The 24,568-nt window shown below is 51.2% G+C and overlaps 8 protein-coding genes across 8 annotated transcripts; 3 read left to right on the top strand and 5 right to left on the bottom strand.

Annotated features, from left to right (window-relative positions):
* Positions 1–1,048: 1,048 nt before the first annotated feature.
* Positions 1,049–1,432, bottom strand: BKA67DRAFT_658232 (uncharacterized protein; the record flags this gene model as incomplete). Its single annotated transcript, XM_046107248.1, has 1 exon — positions 1,049–1,432. The coding sequence occupies one exon, from the start codon at positions 1,430–1,432 to the stop codon at positions 1,049–1,051; it is 384 nt and encodes a 127-aa protein (XP_045958163.1).
* Positions 1,433–2,354: 922 nt separating this feature from the next.
* Positions 2,355–2,985, top strand: BKA67DRAFT_518213 (ribosomal L28e protein family-domain-containing protein; the record flags this gene model as incomplete). Its single annotated transcript, XM_046097987.1, has 3 exons — positions 2,355–2,400; positions 2,486–2,729; positions 2,805–2,985. The coding sequence occupies 3 exons, from the start codon at positions 2,355–2,357 to the stop codon at positions 2,983–2,985; spliced, it is 471 nt and encodes a 156-aa protein (XP_045958162.1).
* A 1,564-nt stretch (positions 2,986–4,549) lies between these two features.
* Positions 4,550–5,904, top strand: BKA67DRAFT_592283 (malate dehydrogenase; the record flags this gene model as incomplete). The annotated part of the gene is made up of 7 exons (XM_046104821.1): positions 4,550–4,562; positions 4,618–4,649; positions 4,701–4,811; positions 4,870–4,957; positions 5,015–5,477; positions 5,528–5,672; positions 5,764–5,904. 7 exons carry the CDS (start codon positions 4,550–4,552, stop codon positions 5,902–5,904), a joined length of 993 nt encoding a protein of 330 aa, XP_045958161.1.
* A 532-nt stretch (positions 5,905–6,436) lies between these two features.
* BKA67DRAFT_517693 (transport protein particle component-domain-containing protein) lies at positions 6,437–11,220 on the bottom strand (the record flags this gene model as incomplete). Its single annotated transcript, XM_046097929.1, has 11 exons — positions 6,437–6,568; positions 6,974–7,181; positions 7,404–7,800; positions 8,065–8,243; positions 8,323–8,389; positions 9,003–9,036; positions 9,093–9,809; positions 9,953–10,217; positions 10,447–10,559; positions 10,644–10,894; positions 11,076–11,220. 11 exons carry the CDS (start codon positions 11,218–11,220, stop codon positions 6,437–6,439), a joined length of 2,508 nt encoding a protein of 835 aa, XP_045958160.1.
* Positions 11,221–12,005: 785 nt separating this feature from the next.
* On the top strand, positions 12,006–12,423 carry BKA67DRAFT_535235 (uncharacterized protein; the record flags this gene model as incomplete). The annotated part of the gene is made up of 2 exons (XM_046099985.1): positions 12,006–12,219; positions 12,275–12,423. 2 exons carry the CDS (start codon positions 12,006–12,008, stop codon positions 12,421–12,423), a joined length of 363 nt encoding a protein of 120 aa, XP_045958159.1.
* A 192-nt stretch (positions 12,424–12,615) lies between these two features.
* On the bottom strand, positions 12,616–15,233 carry BKA67DRAFT_658226 (YL1 nuclear protein-domain-containing protein; the record flags this gene model as incomplete). The annotated part of the gene is made up of 2 exons (XM_046107247.1): positions 12,616–13,169; positions 13,223–15,233. 2 exons carry the CDS (start codon positions 15,231–15,233, stop codon positions 12,616–12,618), a joined length of 2,565 nt encoding a protein of 854 aa, XP_045958158.1.
* A 300-nt stretch (positions 15,234–15,533) lies between these two features.
* BKA67DRAFT_690990 (uncharacterized protein) lies at positions 15,534–18,308 on the bottom strand (the record flags this gene model as incomplete). Its single annotated transcript, XM_046109158.1, has 8 exons — positions 15,534–15,941; positions 15,991–16,197; positions 16,254–16,607; positions 16,807–16,949; positions 17,000–17,046; positions 17,114–17,415; positions 17,498–18,075; positions 18,154–18,308. 8 exons carry the CDS (start codon positions 18,306–18,308, stop codon positions 15,766–15,768), a joined length of 1,962 nt encoding a protein of 653 aa, XP_045958157.1. The 3' UTR covers positions 15,534–15,765.
* A 1,479-nt stretch (positions 18,309–19,787) lies between these two features.
* On the bottom strand, positions 19,788–20,944 carry BKA67DRAFT_535232 (uncharacterized protein; the record flags this gene model as incomplete). The annotated part of the gene is made up of 3 exons (XM_046099984.1): positions 19,788–20,286; positions 20,343–20,402; positions 20,712–20,944. 3 exons carry the CDS (start codon positions 20,942–20,944, stop codon positions 19,788–19,790), a joined length of 792 nt encoding a protein of 263 aa, XP_045958156.1.
* Between the last annotated feature and the right edge of the window lie 3,624 nt (positions 20,945–24,568).

Raw genomic sequence — 24,568 nt, 5'->3', positions numbered from 1 at the left:
TTTCGAGGCACTGTTTGCTTTCTTATGGTATATTCGTTTGGGGGGTTGTCACGTTAAAACTGAGACTCCTTGCTTCGACCGTTATAGCTGGGGGGAAGGGTTATGATCCATGAATGAACAACGGTAATAAAAGACGTGGATGAGATGGGCCTGGGCTGCTTTTGGGACAGAGCATGGCGTGGTTGTGAGAGGCACGAATCACCCGCTTCGAGGACGGCTGTCTGGAGAACGACGTGCGCTGCCAGTCTTTCGGCCAGTCTCTGGTAGTGCGGCTACAAAGCCTTTCTGTGCACTGCTCGTTATCAGAGCAGTAATGTATTCCAATGTGTGACCCGAATAGTGGACCCGACTTTCTTAGAGTTTGCCTCGTGGGTTACGATAAACTTGTATAGAGTGAATTTTCCACGTTCGAGTTAAAGGAGGCCCAAGGTAACGCAGCTAATATAATAGAAATTTCACTTAGACTAATCTCAAGTTGTAGCGATGTCGTTTGCTATCGAGTATCCAACCAAGTATGACCGATAGTGTCTTCTGAGTCTATCTTAGAAAGACAACATAAAGTATAACACGTGCAAGACACGAGCTCAGAGTATACCACAGTACCGAGACATAACAGTGAATGACATGAAGTCAAGCGCCCCATCTTAAGAAACTAATTCGTAAGACGAGTCAAATTATAGTTTATGCGGAACTCGTCCGTCAACAATGTATTATTGAAAAATTGCCATTGCGCAAATGTGACCTGAGGTATTCAAGCCCCTTTCTTCCAAAATCCACGGAACACCACCAACGCCATGACGCTAGAACACAAGAAAACAATGCCGAATGACTCAAATCAACATCCCTGGGTAGAAATAAAAGCCCCCGAATCCCATAAAAGAAAGAAGCAATGTTCCGAGGCGAGCGGAAGGCGGTTATCTCGTTGCTTTCCTCCAGCTGCTGCTAGAGGATATCGCATCTCTCTGGGGCCGCTCCTTCGTTCGTAGGATTCCAGCACATATTGCATTCGTGCCCGGCATGGTCATCTACGACGACCTTTGTCCTCTTATCAGGAGAAACTGACGAACTTGGGATCCCTCGGCCGTCCGTCAGGCCCGATGCCGTTGGCGCTGAACCTTTGCTCCATGTAGACCTTCCTCGCCTGGTCGAACTTGAGGCGCCTCTTCTTCATGATGGCCAGGATCTCGCGCTTAGCGGTATCGTCGAGACCGGCCCTGGCGTCCCCATCAGTCACGTTGCCGGAGAGGTCGAAGGTGTCGCTGCTGAGTCCAGCCTCGATGTCGCCGGTGAATGTGGAGGGCAGTCGCGCATAGAAGTAGTCGCGGGGGTTGGAGAGGTCGGGCATCAGATGCAGCCACGATGACCGGGTCAGGTATAGGACTGTGCCTGATACCAGGACGAGAAGGGCGAGGGAGGGGAGGATATAGGGCATTTTGGCGTTCGGAACAAAGTGAAGGCTTGGCTGTATTTATTGACTTTGGCCTTGAACAATCCGAAACGGATTTGTAGGTACTGGGATATTGGGAAACCAAGGAGAAAAGGGTATAATAAGTACGAAACAGTAGTTGCAATGCAACCAGCGATGGTCAGCAGCCGATACGGGATCGTCGGGGCCTGGTGGATGCGCCGACTTGGAGGCTGTGTGGTTGGAGAACGGGAGCAAGGGAAAAGAAAGGAATGGTGACAAGTTGAAGGAAACTATTGCAGATATGCAGTCGCAGCACGAAGCTGAATCTGGGCCATTGAAGGCCTTTGGTCGATAGGCTTGTGTATCTCAAGGTGGTGAGTGTAGATTATTAACCTAGGAGGCTCACGATGAAGAGCAACAGCCCATCGATGCACTAAACTAGGAGCTGAAGAAGGGGTGACGACGCCTGGGAGCTGGGCAGGAGGCAGCCCCGGGGGGGGCAGCATGATCAATGTGGGTCGGTGCTCTTTATGCGTGTCGTCCTGGCTTGGCTCGCGTAGAGTCCCCCAAGCCCTGGCAAGCCCGGAGGTTGCAGGTGTTGAAACTCCAATGTTGGGGCTAGACTAGTCCGGACAGGACGTCAAAGTCAAAGTGGGGTACTTCGTGAACTGACAGATTTCGAGCCCAGCACCGCCACAACTGCCTGTGTGTCAGCAAAAAACTCGACAAGTTTTTGAGGCTTGGGTTGCTTGGGCACGGCATTGCAGTGCAATCAGTCACAATCAAAACCAATTCTCGCGCTAAATCGCATGGGGAAACCTAAGCGAATCCCACAATCGTAGCGACCCGAGTTGTGAGAAATCGCCTGGTGGCCATCATATTTCGACGAAATTTCGAGATCTACAGCATCAGAAGACCAATTCCGATCAAACACACGACAATCAAAATGGCCAGCGCTCAAGTTTCCTCGGACCTCGTTTGGGAGATCGTCCGTAAGTTTTGAGACTCGAAAGCAAGAAACGGTTGCAGGCCCCAAAGCATAGAGCAGTCGGCTAATACAGGTTCATTTCTGTCTAGGCTCCAACAATGCCTTCCTCGTCAAGCGCAAGGAGTCTGGTGGTGTCCAGTTCTCCCGCGATCCCTTGAACTTGACCAACAAGCACTCCCGCAAGCACGCCGGTTTCGTCAACGAGAAGGCTATCGGTGTTGGCCACAACGAGAAGGGTGGTGTCCAGGTCTTCAGCAAGAAGGGCAGCTCCTACAACAAGCCCGCCGGTGCTACCACCTCCACCACCTACCACGGTGGCAAGAGCTCTCGCAGGTAAGCATCTCTGACCTCCGTCTCAACGAAACAAAAAGGAAACAAATATCTGACTCTCTCTCGCCTCTTCTACAGCACCTACAAGGCTGTTGCCAACCACAGCGCCAAGAACGGTTACCGCCCTGACCTCCGTGAGACCGCTGTCCAGCGTGTCTCTGCTATCCGCCGATCCCAGAAGGACCCCAAGCCCACCCCCGAGAGCAAGCCCCGTGGCAACAAGGCCAAGAAGGCTGCTGCCGCTGCTGAGGAATCATAGATGTCTGTTTCATGTCATGTAGAACGATGATGGAAGGATACGACAGCTCTCGGGAGGCTAGGTTGGCGAACAGGCGTATCTCTGCAGTTAGTTGTGTATGACCCAAAGATGGTCATTGAGCAGCTTGACGAATACAATTGAATCAACCTCAAATTCCTATGCTGTGCCATCTCTCTTTTTGCTTTTATTGTCTTCATTGTCTTTTTTATGCCAGTCTAGAGACCGTATTGCCACATCACGTTGGATATCCCAGTAAAGCAGACTTGCCATGTTATTCTGGCCTCTCACTGCGTCATTAAATACCAAGAAATGGCTGACTTGATCGCGGACTAGTAGGGTACGAAATGCCTATTCCCTTGCCCGCGGCATACAGCTTGGTTAGGCCAGGATGTGCCGTTGCTCAATAAACTAGCCTGGTGCTTTTAGAGAAACAGTTTGCTTCTTCGAGAGGACTGGCTGGATTAGTTTCGGGCACTGGTTCAGATTGGCTTGGCTGTGGAGCTGTGAAACTGGTAAATTCGACAACGTCATTTCATCATGATGCCGAGCACGGCTGCGACGCGACGGAATCTCTCGGCGTAGTACTGTTTGGCGGCCTTCAGCAATGGAGCATCACGAAAATGTGTACGATAATGGTAGCTAGTTGTTACCGGCTGTAGTGGTGGAAGCTTGAATACTGAAGTCCGGTCTTGCCCGAATGGAGACAGCAAGTTGGATGCCTCGGAACTTGACCATATTATTCGGCCTGCTCACCGGTAATGCAAGAGGATGTACGGTAATTCGACCAAGCCTGCTAGTTTGCATGTGTGCCATGGCTTGTGTATCACGTCTTGTGTCGCATATGTACAACAAAAAGTCAGAGTTGCAACGTGATCATTGTTGCTTAGCAATAAGAAAACAACAAACATCCACAAGTCAGAAACTTACCAAATCACCGAAACTCGAGACCAAACGCTTGGCCTGTAGGAAAAGCAGGACCGGAGCTCAAGTCAAAGCCCAAAGCCAAAGCTCAAGCCAACCATCGGACCCCGAATTACACATGCAGGCGTGGAGGTAAGTCTCGCCGCGTGCTTCCCTTGATCGGCTGGGGAGCTGCTGCTGCTGCTGCTGCTGATGGCGGGGTAGTAGCCGGCCTTTTAGGCCTTAGGCCTCAAGTCGTCAGCCCCCAGCAAGTCCGAACACACCAAGCATCCCGGTCCACTAACCCGAAACAGTCCTTGAGCTTGTGAGGATCCCCCCAAAGCTTCACATTTGCCCCGCCATAAGTATTGCCTTCTTTCTCCAAACAATATTCCGTACCTGAGTGAATATAATAAGCAAAGGTCAGTCAATTCATCGTCTCCCCAGAGAGTTCACCGACTGCAGGCACGTAATCTTCCACTGGCCCGGGTTTTCTATATAAACTCCTCCCAGCAGACCAAGCTCATCATTTTCCTTCTTTGTTACACCATTCCTCATATAAGTCTTACCCAGTCTTCTGACCCCGCAGCGTAGGTCCGACCTTCTCACTCAACAACAAAAACCACAACTCCTACGCAGTAAAGCAACAAGCAACGCAGACACAATGGTCAAGGCAGGCAAGTAGCTGTCATATCCTTCACAGGTGGTCGGCGAATATTAACAGTCTCTCAGTTGTTGCTGGAGCCGCTGGTGGCATTGGCCAGGTTTGTACATGCTTATAAGCCTTCACAGCTCGTGGAACTAATAAATGGTAGCCCCTCTCTCTTCTTCTCAAGCTTTCCCCTCTTGTTGATGAGCTCGCTCTTTACGATGTTGTCAACACACCCGGTGTCGCAGCAGATCTGTCGCACATCTCATCCACAGCCGTGAGTTCTCCCAGAGAAGCTGGGTTAGGTATGCCGGCCGAGCTGACACACTATGTAGAAAGTTACTGGCTACCTTCCCAAGGACGATGGCGGAAAGGCCGCCTTCAAGGATGCTGACATTATCGTCATTCCTGCCGGTATTCCCAGTAGGTGACTCCTATGTCCAAGGTGATGATATCTAGGGAAACTCATTATCTGTGCAGGAAAGCCTGGCATGACCCGTGACGATCTCTTCAACATCAACGCCGGCATTGTCAAGGGTCTCATCGAGATTGCCGCCGAGGTCGCCCCCAAGGCCTTCATCCTGGTCATCTCCAACCCCGTCAACTCGACCGTCCCCATTGCCGCCGAGGTCCTGAAGGCCAAGGGTGTCTTCGACCCCAAGAAGCTCTTCGGTGTCACTACTCTCGATATTGTCCGTGCTGAGACTTTCGTTGCAGAGATTGGTGGCCAGAAGGCCGGCCATGAGCTCACCGTCCCCGTCGTCGGAGGACACTCTGGCAAGACCATTGTTCCTCTCTTCAGCAAGGTCCAGCCTAGCGTTTCGATCCCTGCTGACAAGCTTGATGCCCTTGTCAACCGCGTTCAGTTTGGTGGTGATGAGGTCGTCAAGGCTAAGGACGGTGCCGGTTCGGCAACTCTCTCCATGGCCTACGCTGGCTTCCGGTTGGTCTCTACGTGTCGTACCTGTGTTTCTTGGACTAACAACTTGACAGCTTCGCCGAGAAGGTTCTGAAGGCTGCCAAGGGTGAGAAGGGTCTCATTGAGCCCAGCTACGTCTACCTGCCTGGTGTGCCCGGGGGCAAGGAGGTTGCTGAGAAGTACGGAGTCGACTTCTTCTCTCTTCCTGTCGAGCTCGGCGTAAGTGCAAATTATGAATACCCTTTTTTGTTATTTTTTTTTTTTTTTTCAAAGTTTTGTGTGTGTTATCTGTTAGCTAACAAGATTATAGCCCAACGGTGTTGAGAAGGTCGTCAATATCCTTGCCGATGCCAACGAGGCCGAGCAGAAGCTTCTGGCAGAGGCCGTTTCGGACTTGAAGGGCAACATCGAGAAGGGTGTCCACTTTGCCCACAACCCTCCTCAGAAGTAAATCTACCCCTCCTGATCTTTTTCAGACCACGAGAGAATTCGTGGATGTTTGCGCCTTTTCATTTTTGCGATGGAAGCATGGGACACAATAGACTGCCTGTGAAGGCGTGGTGTGTAGACAAACTCGGAAGCGTTGTTGCTTAGCGATTAATGAGACCAAGTGACTGATAATATGCTTTTTCCCAGGCTGTAAACGTGATTTCTCAAGAAAGTGATACTTTCCGAGTGATATCTCCGCGTGTGGATTTGGATCGAGGGGTTGCGTTGACGCATTGAACGGGGGGGCGACGGCGCATTGGGGTTATGAAATCATGGGTGGTCGTTTGATTTGGTCAGAGATGCCAGGGCACTGTGAATATTGAGAGAAGTACATAGACCATACAAATAAGATAAAATGTCAAAAACGCCACAACGCCATGCTCTTCAAATGCTCTCAACATGCTTTGGTCCATGGTGATCTGATATGGGGATTTTACCACGCCAGCCACTGAAGCCGTCATTCCGCCAGCGCCAACCGTCCATTCCTACTGCCTTCATGACTTGGCCGGTATCGTCTTGATCTGGAACACAGCGCCAGGCAGCTCGTTAGACTCGGCCTGCACCGTGGCATTGATACCTAGCGCCGCGAGGGCCCCTCTTACTATGCCGCAAGGAAACCATAAGAACTGAAACGCAAAATATGTCAGTCAGTCTTTGTATTCACAGACCCGTAGTTTTTCGACATCGTTCTGTCAGCCGTGCTGTCCCTCCCCCAATTTTTTTGCTCCGAAAACGCCATGACCACGAAACCCCAAAAGCGAAAGGAGGAAGATAACCAGGATTGCCTTTTCTAGAAAGACGGAGAGAGGGGGAGAAAGAGAGAGAGGAGAGATGAACAAAAAAGAAAGAGAGAGAGAGAGAGAGAGAGAGAGAGAGAGAGAGAGAGAGAGAGAGAGAGAGAGAGAGAGAGAGAGAGAGAGAGAGAGAGAGAGAGAGAGAGAGAGAGAGAGAGAGAGAGAGAGAGAGAGAGAGAGAGAGAGAGAGAGAGAGAGAGAGAGAGAGAGAGAGAAAGAGAGAGAGAAACCACTCACAGGCTGCGCCCTGACAATCGCCTGCCCACCCGCATCCGTGCTCATCCTCGACAGAGGCCGGAACATGTTGTCCGTCAGGACGTAGACGCCGCGGTGGTTCGTCTTGAGGTTGTCGATCTGCTTCTTGAACACGAGCGTCCACAGGTCCTTGCACAGGAACTTGATGACGTCGAGGGTGTCGTTGAAGCGCGGGCGGTCGCGGGAGAAGCTGTTTATATCATGTTTGTTAGCCAAGCCTTTTCTCTTTTTGTCTTCTCTCTTCTTTTCTTTTCATGCCAGAGTGCGAAACAAGGACGGTGGTAGTATATTATGAAACAACGGGGATCGAGAAGAAAATGGGAGGAAGGAGGAAAAGAGACAGAGACAGGGAGAAGGAGAGACAGAGACAGGGAGAGGGAGAGAGAGAGAGAGAGATGTATAGACCACATACCGCTCGACCAACCCCAGCCCAACCCGATACCCCAGCGTCTCGAGGCGATAGAACACGGCGTCCCGCTCCTCCTCGTCGTCCAGCTTCCTGTTGCCCGAGGTCGTGCTCCCAGCGCCGCCCCCCGTCGTGCTGCCCCCGGCGCTGCCCCCTTCCATTGCTGCGGTGGCGGTCGCGGCGGCGGCTAGCCGGTCCGCAGACGCCACCAGGTCGGCGGCGTCCAGCTCGTTGACCAGCCGGTACGCCATGGGCACGATCTCGATGAGCAGGAGGTCGAGACAGGAGCTGTTGAGGAAGGTGGCCGAGGGGTCCGAGGCGTTGAAGGGCGGCAGGGGCGGGTCGAATGTAGACATTTTTGTTTTTCTTGATTTGATTTTATTATTTGATTTATTATTATTTACTTGGCTTCATGTGTCGTCGTCTTCGTCCGCCGGCGCATTGAGGGCGCGCAAAAGAAAGAGGAGAGACAGCTCTGTATGGCTTATTCTGTCTCTGGGAAGGGGGTGGTGTTTTCGCCAGCACCGGGGGGAAGGGGGATATATCTCCTGTTCGTCTTTGTTGGCTCGTTCGGGAGGGAGCGCAGGCGCAGGAGATGCGGAAAGGCTGATGTTCCTGCTGGCGGGTTCGCGACTTTCTCTACGTGTCTCCTCTCTAATCCGTATACCGGAAGGCGACAGCTTGGGTTGGCTTGGTCTTGGCGGACAGTTGTATTTGTTTATGTACGAGAGACCCGAGGCTGAAAAAACAAGGGTTGGCTGATAGATAGGTTGACGTTGGACAGGGCTGAAGCTTTGTGACCGCACCCTGACGTTGGGGCGCGATTGGTTGCGCTGTGGGGGAGAGCTGTAGTGGGGGTTCTTTCAATGCAGCTGCAACTTCTGCGGGCCAGAAATTCAAGGGGGGCCAAACGTCGATAGTAAACGTAAACTGTGCATCGAAAGTGGCGGTTAATGTCATGGGCAATTTGAGCATTTGACTACTTTCGTTACCTTGTGAGTTCACCACTACACACCGCAATGCTTGTACAATGTTCGTCACTGGCATCAACTTGTCCTCGTCAGTGCATGTTTCCATAAAACTCCTGGAGCGTCCAAGGCGAGGCATTGTGTGGATGTAATCGTTGCAGGGGATACCAGTAGTATTTGAGACTTCTATCACCTTCGGCCAGAACAAAAATATCCATCCATTGTGGCATATCCACAGCCCCTGCGCAATTCGTAGCTCTTAAGGGCATGTCGTCCAGTGGCTAGTGCAGCTTTCTGCTCTTGAAATCTTGCCATTCCATACTTGTATCTCTTCAACTGTCGAGTAGAACGGCTGTCAAGCGCCAATCTCCTGTGGCCAGGCCTCAAGTTTGTAGATCGGAGTGCAACACCCTAATCAAGACGCTTCCCTCTCTCAACGACGCCCGAGAAAGCAGAGCAGTGCGAACTGAAAGAAAGTATACCAAGAGCATCGCATGGCTGATGCAACTCCTATCATGCCAAACCCTCATGATACATAAGAAACCTTCTGCAATTTCTTCCCAAAAACCGGCGGAAGAATTCTGTGGTATATCCGGGGTTTTCCCCTTTCCCTGAAAAATCAAAAGGTCCCTGCCACCAACGCCCAGTCCATGCAAAGTTTTCCTCCCATCCTTCGTTACGCTCAGTGATATCCTGCGGGAAGAGGCCAGTCCGACATCGAGGGAACAGCACTAGTGTTCTGTCTCTTCGGGGGCGGCCGGGGAGGCTCGTCGTCGTCATCGTCGTCGCTCAAAGTCAAGTCGATGACTTCAGCAGTTCTCTTCCTGCCGTTCGGAGTCGATGTTGAACCGTTGCCGGCGTTCGAGGGCGTTCCAATCATGGATCGGTTTGGGGTTTGTGTATTGCGACCGCTTGCTAGAGGTGAACTAAAGTCGTCCAGCGCCACAATGTCATCGTCATCGTCCAGCTTGATGCTGGACATGGAATGTGCTGCCGAGACCCTCGGTCTCTTGGGTACGGGTTCTGCCCTTCCTTCAGTCCTCCACTCTCCATCCGGCTCAATCGTGACTTGTTCCGTATCCTCGTGCGTTCTGTCCAAGATATCCTTGACGTATTCGTCGACTGCCAAATTCTCAAAGGTAGCCGACTTGTTGCATATGGGACATATCCACTGCGGACCTTGCTCTTGTAGGTAGAGATACGAGGTGACATCGAAGCACTGAATATGGTTGCACGTAGTTGATCGGCAGGGGTTCTTCAAGCGTCCGTATGTCAGAGGACATTTGAGCGAGAGGACTTGTGACGTCGCAACCACGTCGGGATCGTTGGCCTTCTTGGTGAGCTCCTTGAGGACCGAGGCCTTTGGGATCTTTCGGCCTCTGATCTTTACAACCAGATCTTCAATAGAGGAGACCCTGCAAAGATAGATGGCAAAGTAGTACTTCTAAACTCATGGTCAGCATGTATACCTATGATGGAGGCGAGACGAGCTCGGGATAACAATGTTCGAGACGTGTGAGCACGGGCACCACTTGGATCCGAGAAAATAGCAGTGCTCACTTGACGACTCTTATCGTATTTGTTCACCTTGGTCGTAAGCGCATATGTAAAATCAATGTTGTTACCATACGCCACCTTATCCAAGCGCAGAGAGTCGGTGATATCAACGGGCCGGGTAGAACCTGGCTTGCCCTTTAGGCCTCTGAGGTTGGCCTTCATCTCGCCGCCGTTCACCTTGAGTTCGGACTGATAGGGAAACGCAATATCCTGGACGCCTTGGTTGTCGGCTGCGCAGAAGACCATAACGCGAAGGCTCTTGTCGGTCACGCAGCGAGCCAGGGCGTGGTGTTCACTGGTCTTCAAGGTGAGAGTGGTAGAATTGCGGTGTTGTGCCATGACTAGAGAGAGAGAGAAAAGGTAAGTCAGCCCGACATGTATTGGGACGAGGGCGCAGAGTTCCCGGACTGATCCTTGTAGTGGCCCAGTTGTCTGGGCCAGCTTTGCAAATCGTGCCATGATGCTAACGAGCAAGCACGCAAAGCCGAGGAGTGAAGCGGACTGCGCCCTCGGGGGGGTTCGACCTACCTTCGAGCGTCTTGATTTGGCCAATCATCTGATCCACGCGATAGAAGGGGCTTGGTTTGAACTGAAGGGCTGGTCGATTCATTAGCCCAGGAAGATTGCCGTAAGAAGACTGGCGGAGGGGCAGCATACCGGGCCTCTGCGGCACGGCAGCTGGTGATGTGCTTGCTCCAAGTCCGCCACTACCGCCGCGAACCTGTCCGCCGTAGCCAGCCGCGAAGCCGTTCTGGCCGAAGACGGGTTGCTGCATATGCGGGGCCGGCGAGATGCTGTGAGCGCTGCCGTTGGCGTTGCTGTAGGCGCCTGATGCTCCTCGTCCATAGCTGCTAGATGGCGAGGAGTCTTTGGCATGATGGCCACCACGACCACTACCGGCCATAACGTTGTTTATTGATTCTTTGATGTGCAGGTATGTCGCCGGGTCCTTGGTGAGGTTCTCGTATAGAGCTGTGTGGTGGGGAAGAAATACAGTGTCAGCAGGAGTTTCTTCCGTATTGGCAGAAGAGTTGTTTGTTCACTGTAGGAGTCTGAATTGGTGGGATGCGCAATCGTTGAGAACCATGAGCTCAGCGGCCAAGCCAAGACTTCCCTCTCTCGCAACAAGTGGTGTGTGACGGAAGGCCCTTACCGATTGTGATGCGCCTTTGTAAATCGGCCTTGACGCCGCTCGTCTTGAGGCCGGAGACCTGACATATGTTTTGCAACTGTTTGTTGAGAAGAGTGCGAAGTTTGAGTCCCAGCTGCTCGATCTCTGCTCGCCCGTTGGAAGCCATTATTATTATGGTGGTGTTGACTGGCCCCGCGGCTGCTACCGACTGGCAAGGCACTTATTCGGTCGTTTTGGACGCGGCATGAGGAAGGAACGATGGTGGCTCTTCTGGATTCGTGGATTCTCGATTGCTGAGGGCTTCGTGTGATCGGACTGGTCGCGCAACACCCCAGGTATCAATCCGCCGTGGTCAACCGGAGCCCAAGTGGACGGGCGAGCCTCTGCTAGGCTGCAGCAGTATCGCAGCCCGAGGAACGGATGCGGGATGCGGATGCGCAGTCGGAACGTGTCGATCACCGTCCAACTGCAGTCAACTAGAGCGGGATGTGCCAAGTCGGCGATCACAAATAGATAAAAAGGAGGATTGCTAAGACAGGAGTCCAGCCTTCACCAACCATAGTCGTCGCTGCCCACGGTTGACAATGACTTGACGCAGTTGCGAGCCGGGCGGCGACAAATTCCACCGCCTGCCGCTCTCAGCAGCGACCACTTTAGCAGTTCACCCTTGTTCCTCTAGCGCCTTCCCCAAGTTCATTGGCACAAGTGCTATGGTACAAAGAGCGCATTGATAGCGCCTGCGATAAACGATAACGACCTAGAAGGCCTGTACTGTAATTTTCATTTTCTCAAGGGATGCCACTAAAGAGGCCCCGCCAAAAAGTTGCACGTCTTTTGTCCTTCCGCAGGTCACTGTCCGTCCGACACTGACACCACCGACACTGACATTGACACTGATACCCACCAAACCAAACCGGAATTCCACAGACAACAGCCCCCAGGTTTTTCACAATGGCAAAGAGTTCAAGAGCCAGCACGGTGAAAACCAACAACCAGCGCCTCAAGGCCAATGTCTTCGGACCCGTCGAGCAGGCTCGCATGGAGCGCCTCTCCGCCAAGCTGCTGGAAGTCGCTGCTGCCCCCAAGCCCCCGAGGCCAGAGCCCAGCGAGATGAAGATTGTCGATAAGGCCGAGGAACAGGCAGAAGATAATGCCGCTGACGAGAGTAAGCCCCCGTTCTTGGCCCTCGATATGAACCCTGGGCTAACACAGGCGTATAGCCATGGAAATCGATAGCAAGCCTGCTCCCGCCACCCGCACCTCTGGTCGCATTACCAAGAAGAAGAAGAAGAACTCCAAGATCGTCTTCCCAAAGTACGGCGACCGAAAGAAGACAGGCTTCTCCACCAAGAACAAGAAGACCGCCTAGTCTTTTTTTGAATGTCACGAATGCATTGCAGGAGTTTCTGGCGTTGGAATGAATGGGTATCATATGTATTTGCAGCGCAATGCCGATTTGGTATTCTGGCCTCTTCTGCTTGCTGTCTATTATTCATACAACAAAACGTTCCTCATAATCATATTTACACATATCGTACAAGGCGTCGCGCGCTGTAGAAACTTATTGAATCATTGGTGCAGGATTCGCAGGTGGCGTAGGCGCAGCGGCCGCTGTTGGAAGCGGTGATGCTGGTGTCGCCAGAGTCGAGTTGCCTGCCACCGCAAGCGTCGGTGCCGATTGAGCCGACACTGGAGCGGCCGAAGGAGGTCGGGGAAAAGTCGCCGCTGCGTTTACTGACCCCGGAGAAGGGCTTGCCGCCACAGGTGTAGGTGGCATTTGCTGTCCTTGCGTACTGGGAGTCGTTGCCGCCGCTGGTGGGTCCGCAACTGCTGCCTGGGCCGGCTCCGGTGTTGCAGAAGGTTCCTGCTTCACAGGCGAAGCTGGTTTTGGCGGAGCCGGGGCGTCGGGGTCAAGAAATCGAGCCGGCACTCCTTGCGCAGCGAAAGATCCAGTGCCAACCCATGCGCCAACCAGTTGGCTCCATTTGTAGTCGCCTCGCTGTAGCTTTTGAATCTCCTTATAAGCCTTGGAGTCATAATATGGCAAACCTGTCTTTGGATCTTTGTAACGTGCTGGCTTATTTGTGATGATGCACTTTGGCGGTGGTGCGGGTTCTGCCATGTCATTAACAAATGTGCATGTCGAAGAGTCACATGAAATTACTCACTCGCGAGTTTGCCTGTCTCCTTGCCGAACAGAATGCGCTGTTGTACGCTCTTCTGTTCTATGGCATTCTCGTCAAAATTTTGCAAGATTATAGAATTGCGCGTTGCCTTCATATTCGGTGGTGGAGGTGATCGGGGCGATGGTGGTAGATCCGGCAGCCCTGGTTGTTCCTTGGCTTTCTTTGAAGCATTGGTATGGGATGGCTTGAGTATCCCTAGCGGCTTTGGCGCAGGCTGTGTCAGCGATTGCTGCGGCTTTGCCACAGGAACCATCGAAGGAGGAGCTATTGGTGACTGTTGTGATGGTGTTGGAGGACGAGCCCTTGCAGTAGCGGGGGGAGGGGGAGGCGGACGAGCATTGGTCTGTGGCATAGAGAGAGGCGATTGTCTTTGCCCAGCATTTGGCGCAGCCAGACCGTTTGAAGGCTGGTTGGTTGGAGGGGGGTGAGGAGAGTATCCAAGCACGGGCATCGAAAGGCCGCTCGTGCCTGAAGGCGGTGCCAAAAAGCTATTAGTCGGTGGCCTCATCTCAGGAGGTTTCATGACTGGGCCTTGAGCTTGCAGAGGAGGGGCGAACATGCTTGTGGTGTAAGGACCAGAACTGGGAGGTTGTAGGTCTGGTGGTCGCATCTCGGCCGGTTTTGAACTTGAAGGTGTTGTCTGTGTAGGCCTTGTTTCTGAAGGCGTTGTTTGTGGAGGTGCTGGTCTAGGAGGCGGTTCTTGTATTGTCGGTTCCAATACTTTTGTATCAGGCGCTTTTGACTCTGTAGTTGGTGGTGGTTGAGCAATCTGTTCCTCTGGCACTGCCATGCTGGGGCCTATCAAATCTTGTTGCTTCGAATCCATAGTGTGAAGTTGTGGGGTCGTCACTGATACAGACTTCTCAATATTTGCAGACTTTGGACTTGTCCCAGTACCTGTCGTATGAGGGTCACCAGCAGGAAGGACGGCTGCTTTGTCACTTGCCACCGGCGCAGAAATTGTGTCGGCGGGCGGTTTGCTGACCTTGCTCTGCTCATTCTGGGCTGGCTCCTCTTGTACAGGAACATCGGCCAACTTCTCCGCCCCTACGGTAGATAGGCGCTTCTTAGCAGGCCTCTCTTCGATAGTGACGCTTTTCCCGAGATGCTTCAGCTTGCCATCGACCCATTCGCCCATCCCGCTCCAGAACGTGACCACGGGCCCGCTCAGCTGTCTGTTGTTGAGTGCTGCAAGTTTGGCCTTGCGCTCCTCCTCGCGCTGCTTTTCTGCCTCCTCCCAACGGTTCAAGCTCTTAGCATTCCGCTTCTCGACCTTGGCAGCCTCTGCCATGCGCTCAGCTTGTGTCATGGGAGGCTTCTTCAAGGCCTCCATCCTCTTGGCTTTGCGCTCCATGGCTTCCATCAGTTTGAGTCGTTTCGCCTCTCTTTCCACCATTTGCTGGTGCAGGGCTTCCTTGCTCAACATGGTGGTCTCGCGCTTCGAGGCCCTCGTGGGTAAATCCGCAAGCGATGGTAGCCAGCTCGCTCGTTCAGACTTCTTCTTCGGCCTTGGTGCTGGCGTTGCTGTAGAGGAGCTCGTAGCCGTCGGATCGGCCCTGACCTTCTTCCTGAACTTGACAGGTATGGCCTCCTGCGCCTTACGCTTTCGCGTGGCCAGTTTGCGTTCCCGGGCCTGCTTTTCTAACTCTTTTTCTCCTGCTTCGTCGTCGCCTTGATTTTGGGCATCTTCCTCGTCGGAGGAGGAGTCCATTTGCACATCCGAATCACCCTCTCCGACGTCTGTGAAGCCCGCGTCGTCTGCATCTTCAGCGAAAAGTAGTTCGAGCTCGTCATCGGGTTCTTCAGCCGCTAGCATAGATTTCATGCGATTTCCCGCCGTTGATCGCTTCGCTCGGGTCGTTGCGAGCCATTCTACTGGCGGTGGTCCGGCTTCATCGTTGTCGGAGCTTTCAGAGTCGCTGCTGGACGGTACTGCATTCTTCTCTGCTTCCTGGTCCAGCGACATGGGCTGCTCGCCCCCTTCCTCCGCCATCGCTGCGCCCGATCGAGTCAGAATGAGCCGACTAAATATCTTTACGTCGTCATGAAACTGAAATGTCTATTGGTACGCATCGATATTCGGGCACGCTATTTGTTTCGAGTCTGCAGATAGCTTGAGGAAGATGCGGGATCCGCGTTACTTTACCTAGCTGAGTCGCGTTAGGGGAACTTTTTTTAATTGATCGGCCCCTGCAAGCGGGTTAGCAGCGATGATGTAGGCGCACAGCCACGAGTTGCAAGGTGCCACAGGTTGCACAGGCAGGCTTTTATCTTGTCTTATAGCGGTTTAAGTGTTTCGTTTATCAATTCAATTCTAAATGACAGCTAGGCCATGACTACTAAATGGCTACTGATATTGAAGCGCGTCAGTAATCACAACCATATGCTTCTCATATCGAGTCTTATACATGCGAAGTGAGCTGCCATGTCATAACTCAAGTCATTCGCCTGTCGTTCATCATGAGTAGGTATGAGGTTGGTCCTTGTTGTCCTTTCATCCATTCAACTTGACGTATATGTAGAATTCAACTTTTCTGCCGTTTGGCTAGGGGCAGAAGTCCCGATGGTGATTTCGCATTGGATCGCTTTACACCTTGTGCTCTGGGAGGGCCAATGACGCCCTTCCGCCCAGTCTCACCTTGAGCGTCATACCAGTCTCGCGGCTCCATGATATCCAGGTGTCTGAGCTGGCTACCCGGGGCTAGATATATCTTCAGCAAGGAATAAAAAATAATGCGTATAAAACTTACTATACCGTTCGTTTCTTGGCAGAGGCCGTAGTCCCGGTGCCATCATTGTACAGATGTTCTTGGTAATAGTAACGACGAATGCCATATCCTGCGTTGGTACAACGGTCGCAAAATACTTCTCACCTGCCATCAGATCAACGGAGTCGATACTGACAGACCCCTGAGAAACTTTGGCAACGACCTGCGGGCAGCAAATCTGTGACATCACTAAGTATCGCTCAGTCTTATAATTTGAGGTTCGAGTTTTCACTAGGGACACTTACCATCTCTTGCCAGCAACGGTGCCTTGAATCCATGTTCGCATGTAGACATCCGGTGAACCTGGACAAGAATATCTTCGTTGACTCCCCAGCCGACACTCAAATTCCAGTCTACGACCAGCTTCGAACGTGGGAAGTTACTCAGAGCATCAATAGTGAGTCCTTGTTGAATCCGACAGCAATCGTACATGCGTTGCTCAACTTGGATCCTCTCCTGCTCCTTTGATTTCTTTCTCCCGTTGCTTTCTGTTTCTGGGAAGACATCGGCCGCCATCTGGTCGACCACATCGCCAAATAGATGTTTGGCGGTGTACAGCACGACCATGGACACCCGAGCATCGGGGCTTAGGCCTAGCTCTATGGCAGCGTCGGCTTGAGAGAACTAACTTTTATGAATTCTCACCACGTCTTCGTCCTCGGTGTACAGAGACTCAATGTTCATCCCGCCACCTTCAACGCATCGAAGAGTAATGCCGACTGTCTGTCGACAAGAGCGAAATGCTGCACGCAATAGGCGTGCTACCTAGGTAGCGAATGGGTCCTCGGGTATTGTTACTTCGCGGGCAGCAAGAAAGCGCCTTGACTGCTCCTGCTCGGCCGTCCTGATGATGTTTCGCGATGAAGGATGCGTTAGTAAGACCCTTTGAGTCGAACCCCTTCACGGCCAAGGCCACGGATGATCTGAGCGAGCCGCGGATGCTGTGATATGTTAGCCGAACCATGTGTATCAACCATAGTTTAGCGCATACCTCATTCTTCTCTGCACTAGAGTAGTACTAGTTCCGGCTTCTATCTCCTGAGAAAAGGTAGTTCTTAAGGCACAACACTGTGCTGCCGGCCATGGTCCGTTCAGCCATCGATACATCCGCGCATTCGGGCCATTCGCAATTGAGCATCTCGTGCATTATATCAACTGTGGCGTTACCATGCTGCCTCAGAACCTCCGTCCACACATCCTGGATCTTCTCAGACTCCTCACGCGCATTGACAACAAACTGTCTATCACGATTCGTGTTTCCCTCGCCAAAGTTGTAGCCAAATACCAGTGGTTTTCCGGTCATACTGGCAGAGGAGCGATATCTTCCAGCACATGCGGATTCCTTGAGAAGTAGGCCTTTGAGATAAATATTGCCTATGAGCGATGCCCCGACCAATACATCGCCGACTGGTGTCTTAGTTATTTGATAATCTCTCATGGTTTGTTTGCAAGAACAATGCCGCCCTTGTCCAGTCAACGAAGTCCTCACGGTCAACTCTTGCTGGTACAAGCTTGTTCTTGTCGACTTTATCCCTGACCAAAAACTCTTTGCCAATGACGAAAATGACATCCTGACTAGAATGTGGCACGAAAGGAATCAGCCCACTGCGGAATGAAGCCTCTGGTCTGACAATCACCTTGTGCACTTCATTGCCCAGGTGCCTGTACAGTCTCGCCACGAGCTTGCCAGCTGTGTCGAAAGTGAAGTTCCAATGGAAGCCGCCGGTGAGGCATCGTAAGGCAAGGTTCCGCGGCTTCTTTAGGAAAGCCAGCAGCGCTAAATTGAGTCCGTCACCGTGCTGGCCTGCCTGGTTCGAGACGCCCTGTTTTGTGGTGCCACCCAGGTCGAGGTGCCAGGGCTCAATGGCAGCCTGAGGGCTGACAATCTCGACAGAACCAGCGCCACACTTGTTGGTGTAGCGGATGTAAGCCAGCCATTCTTTCGGGTTGCTTCCAGGTCGGGCGAGCTTGTATATGATCTCGTCCTGTCCTCGCTGTGACTTATCGTCACGGACCACCTCGAAATCAGCTTCGGCGAGGTCTAAGGCTCTGATAATGCCATCACGCCTGGCTGAGAGTTAGCTCTTTAGATCCTCTTGTCCTTGTACGACTTGTGCTTGCCAGTTTTGTACGAGCTCCCGGAACGCTTGCCAGGGTTCCCATGGCGCGTAATTCGCTCGCAGCCCGAGTTGAAGGGTCTTGGAATGGGCAATGTCTTTGAGGTACACGGCGCCGCTATCATCTTCACCCAAAGGATCGGCTGAAGAATTCTCGCTAGTGATATTTTGCTTATTAGACATCTTGATATAGAGTCCAGATGAGCTTGTCGTGTGGGAAGGGAAGAGAAGAGAAGAGAAGAGAATAAAGTACTGTAAAGATTAAAACTACGCTGAAGCTGTCGCTGGACGTGGGATATGTGGAAAGGGTAAAGAAGGTTCCGTGGACTAATATCTAGTATAAAGAAGCCTATTGTCATGGATGATGTTTGGGAAAGAGCTATAACCTTAGTGGTTAAAGACACCAGCGAAGTAAATTATTGTGACCTCCATTCTTCGAAAAGTCTTTCACTATGCAATAGTTACAACTTTATGGTGTGCAGAATGATTGTAATTCCATTTGATGACTACATATCTTATAGAATACGACTTAATCACGAAACCAAACCTCATGAGTCTGAGAACTTGGCTAAAGTGGACTCGTCCACGATGTATCCATTTGGGAGTAAGTGTTGAAGCAGCATAATTTGGTCACTACGAGGTTCAAGCAGCAACTGAAACTGATACCCTGAGGACTGTCAAAAATATAGCGTTGGGGGGTCTTGCGCATACACTCGAACATATACATACTGTAGACACTGGTAGGAATGGGCAAACTAGAGTTGAGTCTTTCAAGTGTTCTTATTGTAGCCCAATGCTGAGCTCGAGTTATGCTACCTAGGTATATTTCCTCTACCGCAGTCTGGTACTAGCGGGTAAAAGATTTGATACAAAATGCCAATGTAAACTCCAACCCGCCGATGCGCTAAAATGGTATATCAATCCAGAAAATGCCGAGTAGAGAATTCCTTGACGTCCCGATGACTAAGTTCAGGTAATGCCGATGCAAAGTGACAAAGGAAAAAAAAGAAAAAAGAAAAAAGAGGGCCTAATGCAAAACGCCAATATGTTGCCCGTCCAGAATGGCTTTATGCAATCCGCCAGAGAAGCCGAAACCCGTATGCTAAGGCCCGAATCCGCTCGAATAATTCCGTGGTACTTTTAATCAATAGTTCCCCGCAAAATGTGCATCCAATGTGGCCCCCATGCTTGAAAGGACCAGCCTGCATAAACCGGTGCAAGTGCTGACGACATGGAAGAGTCCTCGTGACCACGCTGGGAAGAAACCGTGCAATTCAAGTTGCAGGCTCACCTCACCACAGTTGCAGCATCGCGTCCACCGACCGCCATTTGCGGAAACAAAGTGAGACCCAGGCAAAAGCCATCGGCAGGGGTTACTCTTATGCAATATGCAATGAGCATGTGTCCAGGCTGAAAAATTGGGGTTGAACGTGGGGAAGAGGCGCCTATTGATTACCCTGAACCCCGAGGTAGAACCCCCCGCGTTTCACTATTATTCGCAATATCGAATACAGCCTAGGAACTCTGCCAAAAACCCAAGAGCAGCAACCCCCCACACTATTCTAACCTTAACCCCAACAAATGTTGGCATGTGTAGAGTTCTACACAAATCGATGCTGCAAGGTAATCTCCAAGCCGTCCCAAGTGCCGCTGAAGCCTGAATCAGCGGCCGACCATGGGGGTTACCAGTTCGATACTCTTCGGTCGACTGTAACCTCCCGGCCTCCTTGATGGTAAAGGCCGGTCAGCAGGCACGTTGGTTGTTGTGTATCCGTAGTTGTAGCCAGAGGCGCCATAGCCGGTGTCATAGGTTGAGGGATAGAAGTTTGACGACTGCTTGTACGATGTGCTTGGGCTAGTGGTCGCCGTCTTAGCGAAAGGCCAAAAACTGGAACTGGTTGTCGTCGGTGATGGCGGGCTCGGTGGCCGAATCGTCAAAGACTTCAATGCGGATACAGCACTCGTATATTGTGAGCTGGTTGGTGTGGTAGGCGGGGAGAAGTAAGTCGAGCTAGGTCGTGAAGGTGAAGCCCTTGGTATGATGTCACGAGGTTCCGAGCTGCCTGCAGAGTAATAGGGCAGACTGCTATAGCTGTCATAACTCTTTGAAGGAGGGTATGGTGACACTGCAGAAGTTGGCATCTGGTCATGCTTGCGACACCTGATTGCGCGTTAGTCTGAGCCCCACCATCTGGCTGACCGAAAAGATTGGCTTACGAGTCTGAGCAGTATAGATGCCTCTCTCCAGAAGGGACGAATTGCTTCTCACAAGTCATGCTGTAAATTGTCCAGTTAGCATATCATTTCAATTAACCAGTGTGATGCAGGAACAGCAATGCAAGCCCTTGATTGGTCCGACAAACAGTTACACGAGCCCACCTTGATGATGGCCCGCCCACCCATCAGATGACGATGCAAGTGACCACAACGAGGGTGTGCAAACTATCAAGCGTCTCGGCAGGCTGATATAGGAAATAATGGATGTACACAGTAGCAGTAGCAGGCCGACAAGCGGAAAGTAATGCGTAGCCTGCATGGAAAGACAGGCACCGGCAGGGGAAACATGGTGAACTGGGCTTCACTCACCAATATTGAGGGAAGCTCTCGCGCTCATCTTCCCATCCTCGTTCCTCGTCCCACTCCCTTTCCCTGTCTCTGGGATTCTTGCCAAGCTTCTGCACAACTGAAGGCGTTGTCCTCCTGGATAGAGTCTGAGGGCGTTTTGGTCGCGAAAGATCCGAGACTGTGACAGCCTTACGAACATCCGTCATAGACGTGTTGGTTGAAGCATGCCCGGACTTGCGACGCTGGTGGTGCATTGCGGCGAATTGCTGCTGGACCCCAGTGATGCTCCTGGGTCTAGCCAGAAAATTGTGGTTGGTCAAATGGGTATGAAGGGTCCCTCCAACTTCAATGAAGCGGGGTGTGTCAATTCCCGCAGGTCAATTCAACTAGACACCTCACACGAGGAGTTCTGGCCTGAATTAACAAGTGAAGCTCTTCCGAAAGTCCGAGATTTATATGATCTGGCTTTATCTCTTGGGATGCACCAACCCGGGTGGTGGTTTGTTGATAGAAGCAAGTATCCCACCTTGCCGCTTACTGTTTTAGTGTGATGCTGTGATATGCGAACCGTAGTCGTGAAAGGTTATGGTGTTATGCTGTGTTATGGTTGACCGACTTATACTTTTGATCTTCAGAGTTGCGCAAGGAGGTGAAATAAACCTTAGTGCAGGGACGCTATTAATAACGTGCCCGGGCGATGCGATTTCGATTTCTGACAAAGACCGATGGCGTGCTTGAGTTTAGGCTGGTCAAAATGCGAAAAGCCGTTGCCTGTGACGAATATGACGAATGAATACTGAGTGCGGTTCCCAAAGTTGGCCCGATTGCGGTGGATGCAAGTGGCTCTTTAAACTTCTCAATCTTTGATCTTGTTCTGGACAAGTTCAATTCGTCAGATGATAAGAGGATCAGGTAGGCAGTGTTGTGACTGTAAAGGCAACTGTAGTGAACGATTTGCTTGTCGCGCTATATGCGCTTGTAACAAGTATCAGTTGGGTTTGGGTAGTTTGAATTTCTGCCCGTAAGAATGGACGACCCGTTTAATAACTAGACTGCCACAACTTTGTAAGTACAAAGACGATCTCGATCGTGAATGGAGTCTTTTCAGTTGGGAAAGGAAAAGGCTAAAAACAAAAATTTGACGTGTAGCCTAGCGTGTCTGGGCTTGACCGCAATATCAAGATGGTTTGCAAGAAGCTAATGAGAGAAGACGCGAGTAATAGGTGAAAGCGTTGTGTGAGTGAGTGCGTGAGTGTGGATGTTATATCTCAAGACCGTACCTTTCCTGCTGGGTGTAGTCTAGCCTGTCGATCAATGTATAAGTGCACGACGCTGTAACGGTACAGTGTACTTGTAGTACTTGTGGGCAATGGTTGTCCGATCCACTATCGAGTGACTCTTCAAGTTCCCAGTCCGTCCGTAAGTGCTTAACAAAGCCGAAAGCGGAGATGGCACGATGATGGGGTTTCGGCCAATTGTGTCTCGGCTTCAATGTCTCAAATCTCACAATGCAGTGCCCTGGTTCTTCTCGAGTGAGCACCAAGTTGCGGATTGCAGGGATCGACGAAGAGATTTCTGGTTGCTGTGCTGTGCTGTCCTTCGTGTTGGTGACTGGTCGTCTCAAACTATACTCTAGTTGCGGTGGGAGTATTGCGTTCAGCGGCTCGGGCAATGTAAAAGTTAATATGTTAGTGAGCTAGAGCCAGCCCTGAAACCATCCAACCAAGAGGACTGAGCTTGCTTCTCAAGTTAAAAAAGATTAAAAAAAAAAAGTCAAGGCCACTCGGATAAGATTCAACGAGAAAGTGGTTCAATAAGCTTGCAAGGTGATGTGCAACACTTGTATAATTCACGACAGAGAGTCTACAAGCGGAGAGGAGAAGTGTCTCGGGTCTTATCAATAGTGGTCAAGAGACACCCGTGAGGGGGTAACTGCACGACGAGCACGGAATTTCTTGACGGCGTTGCGCAGCAGACCCTGACGCAGCGTTAATTGGTATGCATTATCTGCAAGCTGGCGTGGGATGGGGGTCCAGCAACTAGGCGAAGCCACAACGCAACAACGCAGACAGCTCGTGCAATAGGCGCTTTGCTAACAACCACTCCGGGTATCTTGGCTAGCTGAAGATCTTGTGGATATCCTCACCAAGAATCGACGGAAATGGACAGAATGGATACCACTTTCAGATTTTATCCTCAAGGTGGTCCTCCAGGTCGGGAGTCATGGTTGACCAGCATGTAAAATGGTACACAGTTACGTTACGGACTTAGTCCTCCTGGCGAATAAACGTGGCAGAAACCAACATAGCTGAACCCTACTCGGTTGAGAGAAAATTTTGTCTTGTATGTCTTGTCATGAATATTATGAAAACTCTTTACCACCCAAGTGCTTGGATGGGGCCTCGTGTCTGACCGATGTTTGGTAACAGACAAAAAAAAAAAAAAAAAAAGCGTTCGAGCCGTTAAAAATTTTCTCTGCTCACCTCATCCACCGTCGCAAGCACGTTTCCTTGGCCTTGGTTGGAAAGCCCTGGAGCTGGATATCCTTCTCTCTAAACCTGGATGGGCGGGACCCCAATGTATTAGCTTTCGGTCCCCTTTGCAGCCTGAACCTTGCCCTGAACCGCCTGGGAGTCAGGCAAGTCTCCGTTGTTAGCTCCATCGTAAACCAAACCGGATCGGTAGGACGTGATGCACGGGTTTTTTTACCCTCAGTAAATTTTGTGAAGTTACCCCAGTCCAAGCCCAGCGGCAGAGCCATGTCGCAATTGTGGGGTTGAGCAACACGAAACATGAGCACGTTTCTATCCACGAACTCTCAGCGGTTGTATTCGATATTTCCCGAGCAATTCCCAGCTCACCGTCTCCAAACTTCTTTGTCATAAGTACAACTTACACCTCGAACTTGAGCATGCTCGTGGAGCTTCAGTTTTACGTGTCGTAGGGCCGAAACCAGACGATTCCAGACCTTTGCACTGCGTCATCCTTTCAGTATTCATGACCCGTCGCATTGAAACATCTAACGGCCATCAATGCCGGCCTCCCGGTGCACATGATAGTATCCATTTCCGAAGCAAGGCCTGATGATCCCTAATCCTTACTGCACATTCTTTATTTGTCTTTCTTGCACATATCTTTTCTGTTTCAATCGATTGGATTTGACGAGCCGGCATAGTGCCGAGCAAGGCATGACTTATCCCTCCACAGGCTTCCAGGATTGATCCACCCAAAAGATGAACATGTTAGTAGGTTTGATCAGGTATGATGAGCGTATGAAAATTTAGATGCCTTCATTGCCTGCTAAACGCTCATTCTAAAACCCTTGTTCTAAAATTAAAAGTACCATGATTTAATTGAACAATTACTGGTCACGTTCTCGTGGGGGGTTGTGATCTGGAGATGATTCGGCAAATATAAACCCGACAGTGAAGTCCACTGTCCAAGTCTGGACTCTATATACGGATCCAGTTGAAATCCTTCCCCGTCCAAGACTTTGAGCATCATCCGAACTCAAGCCGTTTGGTTCCAACCCACTTCCTTGGTTGCATGTCCCCATGTAATCTGGGCCGAATATTTTCCTAGAAAATCCTACCAGACCACTCCCAATTACAGAATGCGACACTGTCTAGTTCGGTATGCCGTTTTCGATACAACACAGCATAACTCATCCCACGCTGCAGGGGCCTCACAACCTTTCGGAGTCAACCCCCTCTCGAAGGCCCCAATTAAACCCGGCGGGAATGCAGTTCATGGTGTCATCCAGGCACAGATATGCAGCCAACTCTTAAATTGTGAAAGGGTCACAGGCTGTATCGGCTTGTGCTTTGAAGCCAGATTCAAGATATCGAGTTCTTCCGAAAATTTCATCATGTTGAATC

The sequence above is a fragment of the Truncatella angustata genome (assembly GCF_020726525.1).
Source record: "Truncatella angustata strain MPI-SDFR-AT-0073 chromosome Unknown BKA67scaffold_4, whole genome shotgun sequence".
Classification (NCBI taxonomy): Eukaryota; Fungi; Ascomycota; class Sordariomycetes; order Amphisphaeriales; family Sporocadaceae; genus Truncatella; species Truncatella angustata.
This window is presented reverse-complemented; position numbering and strand designations above follow the sequence as displayed.